The 11,391-nt window shown below is 39.1% G+C and overlaps 1 protein-coding gene and 1 pseudogene across 2 annotated transcripts; one reads left to right on the forward strand and one right to left on the reverse strand.

Annotated features, from left to right (window-relative positions):
- Positions 1-236: 236 nt before the first annotated feature.
- Positions 237-903, forward strand: LOC143887470 (heme-binding-like protein At3g10130, chloroplastic; annotated as a pseudogene).
- Positions 904-3,527: 2,624 nt separating this feature from the next.
- On the reverse strand, positions 3,528-8,800 carry LOC143887471 (uncharacterized). Of its 2 annotated transcripts, none has more exons than XM_077391549.1 (3): positions 8,722-8,800; positions 6,123-6,377; positions 3,528-3,946 (listed from the first exon to the last, which is right to left on the reverse strand). In XM_077391549.1, the coding sequence occupies exon 3, from the start codon at positions 3,903-3,905 to the stop codon at positions 3,672-3,674; it is 234 nt and encodes a 77-aa protein (XP_077247664.1). In that variant the 5' UTR covers positions 3,906-3,946; positions 6,123-6,377; positions 8,722-8,800; the 3' UTR covers positions 3,528-3,671. The 2 variants fall into 2 exon arrangements, with proteins under 2 accessions (XP_077247664.1, XP_077247662.1); XM_077391547.1 differs by having other exon boundaries at positions 3,528-3,907; positions 8,722-8,783.
- Positions 8,801-11,391: the final 2,591 nt, after the last annotated feature.

An 11,391-nucleotide genomic window follows, 5' to 3' on the forward strand; every position in this document is an offset into this window, starting at 1 on the left:
CCAACTCCACAAACTATCCTCCACTGGGCGGAGGCACATATATGATTTGAAAAATTCCATTAAAGGTGCATGTACATCCATGCATGCATAGGTAGTATAGCGGCTATGCCCCAATGCCCAATGCAGGCTAAATTAGCCCGGCCCCCCAAGTGTACATTCCTTGCTCCGCCCACCACTTATTCAAAACACTTCTCTATTCAAAAATCAAAGTGAAGAAACCAACCCAACAAGAAATCTCACACCACCCATTGATCTCTAACCTCTCCATTTCTCCTCTCTCTCTCCATCTCCCTCTCCTCAACTGCAAAAAATGGGCATTGTATTTGGAAAAGTAGACGTCAAAATCCCGAAATTCGAAGTCCTCCAAACCACCCAAGATTACGAAATCCGAAAATACTCGCCGTCGATCATAGCCGAAGTCACCTACGACCCGTCGAAGCTCCGAGGCAATCGAGATGGAGGCTTCACCATTCTCGCCAACTACATTGGCGCTCTAGACCAACCGCAAAACAAAAAACCCGAGAAAATTGCCATGATAGCACCAGCCATAGCCAAAACACCAGATAATACTAGTGAAAAGATTGCCATGACTGCTCCAGTTATCACTAAAGGCAATGGTGGAAGTGAGAAGAAGACGGTGACAATGCTTTGTATTGCCAGGAAAATATAAGAGAATTGAGGAAGTTCCAGCGCCGGTGGATGAGAGGGTGGTTATAAGAGAGGAGGGTGAGAGGAAATATGGGGTGGGGAGATTTAGTGGGGTGGCAAGTGATGAGGTGGTGGAGGAGAGGGTGGAGAGGTTGAAGAAGAGTTTGGTGAGAGATGGGTTTAAGGTTGTTGGGCAGTTCTTCTTGGACATTGCCAGTTTTCAGGACTAATGAGATCATGGTCCCTGTTGAGTGAAGTGGAAGTGGATACATGGATTAGACTTTGTCTTACAAATAAGAGTTGGGAAGAATCTTTGTATGTTTTTTTGCTGTTTCTGTTTATAATCTATGAAGGTTTCTAATAGGAGTTGGATTAAGTGATAGAGGAGATAGTTAACTAAAACTTTCAGTTGGTATGGAGACAAAAATTGAGGAAGATACTGCAAATCATAGGTAACTTGTTTGATGATTTATGTGAGGATTTGCCGTGCATCGATTGATTTAAAACGAGCATAGTGTGATCTTTGTTCTAAGATTGTCTTTTATACCCATGAAAAAAAAAAAAAGTTTATGCTTCGAACTCCTTGAGTACTTTTTGTTACTTCATACATACTTTTGTACTCCTTCTCAAGTGTAGGGCCAACAAAAGGTGAACTGCCCGTGGGATGCCCTCAAAATTGCTGCAATCAGATGTCTAATCTAAGCAATTTCCAGGCAATGGCGCAGATACCCAGACTAGGATAGTTCCTGATAACCCGTATAATCTTAACTCTTCAACTGGCAACTTAGCTTTAATTCCATTTTGTCAAGCTTGGGGAAATGAAATCCTACATTAACATTAAAATAGGAACAATTACCAATGGGGGACAAACATTAGGCAAAATTATCAACAGGACCCATGCTTTTCAAAAATTATCAACGAGGGACAAAAGAGGTCTTGTCAATAAAAGCTGGACGAAAATGCCCTTTGACATTTACAACACGTTTTGACCTTGTTTTTTCCTTCTTCCCTCTTCTTTTACTTTTCCATTATCACCTTTTTGATTTTTTACCCTACTAGTCGTATTCCTCCTTGTTCAGCCACCATTGTTGCTGGCAAATCTTGAAAACTTGAATGTTGAGTTCTTACCATCTATCTCTTTGTATTTATGTTTTGTTTTTCTTTTTTTTAAGGTTCTGCACTATTTTTCATTCCTCTATTTCTGATTTATCTTGTTTAGGATTTAAGCAGTTTGTATTTTAGGGTGAGTTCTGGAGATAATGCATGGATGGCTTCACTCACTTTTTTGGAAGACAAGTGGTTGTATAAGAAAAAGTTAATATAATACATGAATGGATGGCTACACATTTTTTGATTTACTTAAATTATTTTTTTTGTAATTCACAAATTGGGATGTAATACATGAAGTACATTTAATGATAACAACATCCATTTCTTTTGTTATTTCTATCATGAGCAGAATTGTAATGCCATTAGAAGAGTTGATATAGGCAGGGGGGTTTTGTAGCAGAAGGGGTTTATCAACTCTCTGGAAGAGGGTTAGTAACTCTCAAAAGTAGGGTTACCAATTTTCGAATGGGCTTATCAAGTGCTTGAAAATTGGCAGAGGGTACTGAAGTTTTGGAAGGGGGTTTTCAAGTCTCTAGGAATGAGGTTTTCTAGTATAAAAAATGGGGTTACCAATTTCCGAATGGGGTGATCAAGTCCTTAAAAAATGACCAAGGGTACTAGAGTTTTGGAAGGGGGTTTTCAAGTCTCTAGGATTGGGGTTATCTAGTATCAAAAATGGGGTCACCAATTTCTGAATGGGCATATCAAGTCCTTGAAAATTGGACGAGGGTACTGGAGTTTTGGAAGAGGGTTTTCAAGTCTCTGGGGCTGGGGTTATCAAGTATCAAAATGGGGTCACCAATTTCTGAATGAGCTTATCAAGTCCCTGAAAATTGGCGGAGGGTACTAGAGTTTTGAAAGGGGGTTTTCAAGTATTTGGGATTGGGGTTATCTAGTATCAAAATGGGGTTACCAATTTACGAATGGGCTTATCAAGTCCCTTAAAATTGCCCACAGGTTGCTGGAGTTTTGAATGGGGGTTTTCAAGTTTTTGAGAATGTTATCAGCACTACTGTTTTAGTGTTTTTTATGAGGGAACTCCTCACTTTATAAAAAGTACGGTATGGCCCGCACCATAGGATTATCCAAACCGTCCATTAGATGGGCCATAGCCTAAATAGGTTATGCCCCAAAATTATTTCCATTGGTTGATTCTAACCCTCCGATCTATAGAAGATTAGGATCAACCCTCTAACATTCAGATTGGAGGGTTTGGATCATCTTATGGTGTGGGCCATACCATACTTTTAATAAAGTGAGAGTGCGCTCATAAGAAAACAGAGTGTTGATAACATTTCCGTCTATTTTTTATTTTATAATTTTATAATAATTTGCTACCAAACTTCTCCTCTGGCAACTTCTCGGCATGTGGCCATCTGGGTGCAAAGTTGCGCAATGGCAAATGTTGCTATAGAAAAAACAAAAAAAAGTAATCATTACACAGAAAAAGTAAAATAGCTAAAGTTTATAAAGTTTTAAATAAAAAATTACGTAGAAAGGGTTATAAAGTTGTAAAATTACAAAAAAAATACTAATAAGATATAGAAAGTTATGACAATTACTGGAAAAACAGATACGGTCAAATCAGAGAATTATTACAATATATATTTGCGGGTGACCCGTACCCGCCTGGGTGGGGTCTGGGTACATGAAATGGCTACCAGCAGAATCGCGGGTATTTTTTACCCGTACCCGTTGGGTCCGTACCCGTACCCGCGCGGGTTACCCGTTTGCCAGGTCTAATTGAACATGCCCTAAAGAGCTAACAATGGCTCCGAAAAGAAATTCCACTTTTCATTTAATAAAAAAAGTATCACAAACCACGTAATCAAGCAACTTAAGCTGAGTCATCATCCAGAAGACAAGATTAATGTATAATACAAGCCATAAGAGCAGTGATCTCCAGATAAACCTCATCCAGACACTAACTTTACAACGATGGTGATGGCATTGAGAGCTATAAGGGGCAGTCTCAAGTATTGGGTTGCATAGATGAGCCCCATTACCTGTCCCTTAAGTGACTTTGCCCTCCCTCCTTGAACTTCAGAAAAGCTCCAACCTCGGGGAGCAAGAAATCGATCCTCGTTCAGTATAGCCAATGCATTTGCAAGTAGCAGAAAGCCTTCAAGCAGTGTCCACAAACCCATTTCTGCACAATAGGGGCCACTATTTCAATTCAGAAATTATCCTTCAAAACAGAAGTAATTTTTATCAATAGCTAACCAAGAGTCGATGAAATTTTTCTAAAGGATTCATTTAGCCGACCCCAACTAGTTTGGGACAAAGGCTTTGTTGAGTTGAGCCAACCAATAGTTGAATTTTACTTAGCAGTATACCAACAGAAAGAGCTAACCAAGAGTTGAATTTTAGTTAGCAGTATAGCAATAGAAAGAGCTAACCAACAGTTGAATTTTAGTTAGCAGTATAGCAACAGAAAGCTTGGCCAAGTACAATTGTCGAATGACTATAGAATAAAAAGGACACATCAAACCAGAGTACAAAATAGAAATGAATGCTTGTTTAGTAGGATCAAAACAGACCATCAACAACATGGCTCAAACATGTAAATGCCACTCAGGCTCTTCAACAGAAGGGGAACATTCAAAATGTTTCTCTTGTTAGCTGGGCTGGTCACAACTCTCAAGTGCTTAAATATTTAAATCTTACACTATTTTAAATATTTAAATATTTAGGGATTTTATTTTCCACGTTATTTATTTTCCAGGTTATTTTAATTGCCTATATATAAGCATCATGTATTAGGGTTTTTAGATTTTGATGATGAATGAATGAATTGAGAACCGAGATTCACCCCTATTTCTCCTCTTCTTCCCCTGCTCAGATATTTTCCAAGTTATTTATTTTCCACGTTATTTTAATTGCCTATATATAGGCATCATGTATTAGGGTTTTTAGATTTTGATGATGAATGAATGAATTGAGAACCGAGATTCTCCCCTATTTCTCCTCTTCTTCCCCTTCTCCTCTTCTTCTCCCTTCCTTCCCCTCTTTCTCCTCTACTAATCTCTTTCCCTTCTCTGATTCTTCTTCTCTCCTCTTATTCTTCTTTATTCCCCTCTTTCTCTTTTTTCTCTTCCTTTGGGCCACATCAATTTGATATCAGAACAAAAGATCCCACCTCTATTTCTCTCTTCTTTTCTAGTGGATTCTAGGGTTCTTCTCTCTTCTTCCCGGTCATACATCAAATCCGCCACACAACGGCCATATTTCCAAGGACTTACGATTTCTTCTTCAACAGCAGCTCTTTGTCCTACATATAACAACCATATTTCCACCCTACTAACATAGTTTTAGGCATCTTCATCATCCCATCACCTATGCAAGATTGCAGCCCATCGTGCTTCCCAGAAACCCCAACACCTCCATCTCTGGAGCCATACACTCTCACCTCCATCTCTGGAGCCGTACACTCTCTCACCTCTTATTTTCTTTTTCCTCCCATAAACCCCTCTTTCTTTCTCCTGACAAATTACCATCTTTCCAAACCCAAAACCCAACCCCCTTTTTCTCCTCCTTCACTAAACTCAAACGACACCCATACCCTTTCTCTCTTTCCTAAAACTGATCTGAAGACCAGCCCTTACCTCACAGACCAAACAGCACCCAGAAATTCTGGGGTCATCTACTCCCAGCCATAGGTCTCTCGCACGGACCAGATTTTCTGATTCTCTATTGACGCAAGCCTAAACAGCCCAAACCCTAAAACCAATCAGCCCCTGTTTTTACTCCAAACCCAAGCCTAACCCAGCCGTCCTTGCACACTTTCCTTTATGCCACTTGAGGACAAGGTCGTTTTCTTCAATAGTTCGACCTTGAGGACAAGGTCGTTTCTAGGGGAGAAGAAAAGATGTGCATGTTATTGTGTTGTATATGGGGTAAGTTACAATGTAGTTATTATCTGGTTATAGATATGTATTTTAGGCGTGTGGGTGTTCTTCATCATGTGTCTTATAAGTGGGCTTATAATGTGGCATTACCTAAATGTAGGGGATTAACTAGCAATTTTGAATCAATAGCTTCAACTGAAAATCGAACCCAACTACTCAATCGAAATTCAAAACAAGAAACAAGGAAACAAAAACAATAGTACTATTATAAAAGCGAGCATTTATGATTCCGTCTCCAACAACATAAGCATGAATAGTCCACAAGATTGATCTACACATTAGTGGACCGTACAATCGAAGCAAAGAAAAAAAAAACTCGAGAGTTGTAGAGCATCTTGTGGACAGAGAGATCCAATGGAAGAGATCGGATCCCATCAATCTCTCAGAAACATATCAAAAACAGCATAAAATGAAGAAATTTAACAAAGATTGAACGCTCGAAAGCGAAAAAAATACCTTGGAGCAGATGTTCATTCCCGTCCCGCGCGCTCGGACTGCTGAGAGCTGAGAGAATAAGAGAGAGCCAAAAGGCCCAAAACTAGGGTTTTGGGGGCTAGGTAAGAGTCGGAAATTACGGAACTACCCCGCCATAGGACGATCATAACCCTTGGATTCGTGACGTGTAAATGAACGATTGAAAAATGAAAAGATAAGTGTCTCTTTCTGCGAGCGTTACTACGATTTGACGACTGAAATTTTGACAGCATGGTCCTGCGTGTTTTTATATGATGTAAGCCCGTATATGCCAGTATTTTTTTAAAAACAATCTATACTGCCCATCCCATTGGATGATCCAAACTGTCCATTTGAGGGCCATAAGGTAAGTAGGTTTAATTGTTCATCGTGCATAACAAGCTCACAACACGCTTGGTCGGTGATAAATTCACACCCTCCTAGGACGAATTCACCCCGTGTTTTCTAAAATGGACTGTAGAGCCCGCACCATAGGATGATCCAAACCGTCCATATGATGGGCCACAGTGTAAATAGGTTGTTCCCCAAACATTATTTCCATAGGATGATCCCAACCGTCTGATCTATAGAAGTTTCCATAACGTGATTCCCTCTTTAGATTTGTGGACAAGCTGTATTTGTCCATTTTTTCCCATTTTTCCCTCCGTTGTTGAATGGGTTAGGATGATCCTATGGGGCTGATTTTTGGTGGACACCTTATCTAGGTAAGGGCCTTTCAAATGAATGGCTTGGATCACCCAAAAAATGTGGGCCCCCACTGTTTTTAACCCGACCGAGTAAATAAGCTTATCTACTCGACCGAGTACGCACACCTTTCTATATATATATATATATATATATATATATATATATATATATATATATATATATATGAGGAAAGTGAAGCTACACCGCCGGTGTAGCTAACTTAGCTACACCGCCAGCTTAAAATACAATGGACCCACATTGTTTTGGTGATCCAAAGAATTCATTTGATTGGCCCTCACATAGATAGGGTGTCCACCAAAAATCAGCTCCATAGGATCATCCCAACCCTACTATTTGTGGAGGCAAAAATGAACGTGTAAAAACCTTCACAAATTTGTCCATTTTTGCCTCCACAATTTGAAGGGTTGGGATGAGCTACACCGGCGGTGTAGCTTCACTTTCCTACACCGCCGGCTTAAAATACCATGGGCCCATATTGTTTTGGTGATCCAAATAATTCATTTGATTGGCCCTCACATAGATAGGGTGTCCACCAAAAATCAGCTCCATAGGATCATCACAACCCTACGATTTGTGGAGGCAAAAACTTAGCTACACCGCCGGCTTAAAATACAATGGGCCCACATTGTTTTGGTGATCCAAAGAATTCATTTGATTGGCCCTCACATAGATAGGGTGTACACCAAAAATCAGCACCATAGGATCATCCCAACCCTTCAAACTGTGGAGGCAAAAATGGACAAGTTTGTGAAGGTTTTTACACGTCCATTTTTGCCTCCACAAATCGTAGGGTTGGGATGATCCTATGGAGCTGATTTTTGGTGGACACCCTATCTATGTGAGGGCCAATCAAATGAATTCTTTGGATCACCAAAACAATGTGGGCCCATTCTATTTTAAGCCGGCGGTGTAGCTAAGTTAGCTACACCACTGATGTAGCTTCACTTTCCTATATATATATATATATATATATATATATATATATATATATATATATATATATATATATATATATATATATATATATATATATATATATATATATATGTATGAGGAAAGTGTCTCTAGTCTCTCCCCTAGATAAGCTTATCTACTCCTCCCTTTAAAAAAACACAGTGGGCCCACGCTGTTTGGATGATCCAAATCATTCATTTGATAGGTCCTAACATAGATAGGGTGTGCCCAAAAAATCAGCACCAAAGGGTCATCCTAGAACTTCGTTTTGTGGTGCCTTGTGGTACCCAGAATGGACACATATAAACGTAAACGTCCACGTTTATATGCGTCCATTTTGGACACGGTGTGCCCCACAAAACGAAGTTCTAGGATGACCCTTTGGTGCTGATTTTTTGGGCACACCCTATCTATGTTAGGACCTATCAAATGAATGCTTTGGATCATCCAAACAGCGTGGGCCCACTGTGTTTTTTTAAAGGGAGGAGTAGATAAGCTTATCTTGGGGAGAGACTAGAGACACTTTCCTCTATATATATATATATATATATATATATATATATATATATATATATATATATATATATATATATATATATATGATAACACAAAAGCCGATGTATTTTGGGAAAAATGTAAAACCTAACAATTTCTAAGTGAACCCTAACCAGTTTGAGGAAAAACCCCTATCCACCAATCCCCTGCAAAAACCCAAAAAACGTGGCACTAAAAACCAGCAAACCTGCCACAAAAAAACCCTTAAATCACCCATGAGAAAAACCGAACTACTCAATGATAAAACCCCCAAGATCTGTTAGAAAGAGAGAAAAAAACACACAAAAATATACATGAAAAAAAAGACCAAAAAATAACTCAAAAATGGTTGGAGAGAGGAGGGGTAAGAACAACGAGTACCTACTTTTGTAGAGAGGCTTCGAGAGGAGGTAGACGAAGAGAGCTATTTGAGAAAGGAAAGAAGAGGGTTTATGTTCTTTTCTGCCTAAAACGTCTTGTGCGGGGTACTGGGAGTGGGTGATTTTTATAAGCATGAGTACACGAGAATCTCGTGTCTAGCAGATTTTGTCTTATTCATTTTATTCACCTGATGTGGGATTTTGCTGGATATTGTTTTTATCTCGTCCGTTGACTAGGCGATCTCAAGTAATTTGGGCATATAACGATTTTCATCTCGACCGTTAATTGGGAGAGTGTGAATTGATGACTGTTAGACTCAATCTCATTGGAATTCTAATAATCGATTTTTGGGTCCCACAAGGGGACGTGAATTTGAGACCGTTGATCTTGTAAGGCATCATGAGTCAACCCCTCATCTGCCGAACCAAGCCAGGCCTAGAAAAATCAATGGTTTAGCTTTTCTTGGTGGAAGCCTAAAATTCTTAATGGATCAAATGCTAGTTCATCTAATAAAATGGGGTCAATGGAAATGGGCCAGTGTCAGATCAACGGACTCGATCACACCAATGTAGAACACGAGGGGCTGAGAAAAGTGAGCACCACCATTTTTAAAGCTGAAGCCACACGAAGTGTCTTATTGCTTTTTTTTGCTATCATTCCTCTTTCTAATATGATTTTTAAATAGTAATTTTACATGGTTAGAATTAGGGCTGCAACTCGAGCCGGGTTTTACCCGACCCGCAACGACCCGACCCGAAAATAGCCTGGGTTGGGTTTAGGTTTCATGGGTTTCGGGTCGAGCCGGGTTGAGCATTCAAAAGCCCGCATGAATCTCGGGTCGAGCCGGGTTTGAAGGGGCCCGACCCGACCCGACCCGAGTTACATAAGTTATAGTATGTACATTTTTTTCTATTGTTAGTTAAAAGTTAAAAGTGAAAACCCACGCACCCACTGTTATTGTATGTGAGTGTAATTTCTGCTTCTATGAGTTGAGTTCATTCAAGTGTTTGATTCAGCATTGTTTGATTGTAATTACAACATTGTTTGATTACAGCATTGTTTGATTCAAGTGTAATGTGAGTGTAATTACATCATTGTTTGATTCAAGTGCAATGTGAGTGTAATTTCTGCTTTTATGAGTTGAGTTGCCTTGACAAACAAGAATTTTCCTTAAAAAATTGCGTCAACGTGAAAAAACCCGACCCGACCCGACCCGAGATTTATCATGGGTAGGGCCAGGTTCGGGAATCGTGGGTTTTCTGAAAAAAAAACCCGACCCGACCAACCCGAGATATTTCTCGGGTAGGGTTGGGTTCTCCAAAACCCGACCCGAGTTGCAGCCCTAGTTAGAATGAAGCTTTTTATAAAAATGATGGCAATAAAATGAAGGCTATTGATGTTCGCACTACCATATTTGATAATTGCACTAATACACCTTGTCATTTATTATTTAACCAGCCGTCAAAGCTTATCAAAAATTCCTAAGGGGAAATGATATTAGCACAACCATGTTGTAATAATTGCACAAACCCATCTTGTCCTTTTTTTAATTGGCTTCTGAGAGCTTTTGGGAACTGTAATTACCTTTTTACAACTCTTTAAATACTAAAGACAGTTTTTATATGGGTAAGGCCTTACAACAATACGGTAGGGGTACCACCCTTTATATTTGATCCAACAACATCTCACTTTTTGAGAAGCTGTTGTTGGATCAAATATCAAGGTTGGTACTTCCACCGTACAAGGGCCTTATTGTTGTAAGGCCTTGCACCATATAATTTCTCCTAAAAGACAAGGTGCACTAGTGAAGGTATCAAATCAAGGTTGTGCTGATGTCATTTCCTTCTAAAAAAACTCTCAAAAGTTATTTTTACAAAAAATGACTTCGAATATCCTTGAAGAAAGGGTTTTTTTTTTTTTTCTTTGAAAACGAGGGTAGTTCTGTCATGAAAAAAAAAAAGTAATTCCTGTAGGGCACTTTTGGCTGCCATGAATTTCTTTTCATAATAAATTGGGCATCATCGATTTGAAACCCTGAAAATCATAAAACAAGATCCCGGAAATGACTGTTTCCATGACGAGAAGTTGATAAAAATCGGAAACCAAAAAACTCTGCTCAAAACCAGAACAACATTTTCCGATTATGGAGCAACTTCTCATCACGAAGACAGCCGTGTCTGGGATTTGTTTTCCTGATTTTCAGGTACTTCACACTTGAAGATGTTGATTTATCATGAAAACAAATTCATCACAGCCAAACGTGCCCATAATAAGCTTTGACGAGGGGCAATAGGAAGGGCTGTTAGGAAAATACTTTACAAGAGTGTGTATTCCTACATTCACAAATTTTATTGAGAATCAGGAAATGACATATTTGACCCTTCTTTTTCTTGGGATAGTCACCTCGAGTGTAAAACGGTAGTCATAACCATGGTTTTAAATTTCGACCGAAATTTCAGATTTCGGTGAGGAACGAAACCGAAACATGCCGAAATTGAAATTTCGTTCTAAATTTCATAAATTTCAGGAATTTCATCGAAATTTATAATAAAATATAAATTTTTATTCCATTAAAGAATTTAGATCAAAATTCCGTCCAAAAAAACCAGTATTTCAAGCGTTAATACCAAAATTTGCCCGAAATTTCGGTTTCGGATAAGTCTGATATTTTAGC

This window comes from Tasmannia lanceolata, unplaced genomic scaffold (genome assembly GCF_043159265.1).
Source record: "Tasmannia lanceolata isolate RefF3 unplaced genomic scaffold, GAP_Taslan_0.1 ptg000012l, whole genome shotgun sequence".
Lineage (NCBI taxonomy): Eukaryota > Viridiplantae > Streptophyta > Magnoliopsida > Canellales > Winteraceae > Tasmannia > Tasmannia lanceolata.

Bases quoted from the DNA above. Each gene is read 5' to 3' on its own strand.
- LOC143887471 (XM_077391549.1), bottom strand. From the start codon at position 3,905: ATGGGTTTGTGGACACTGCTTGAAGGCTTTCTGCTACTTGCAAATGCA.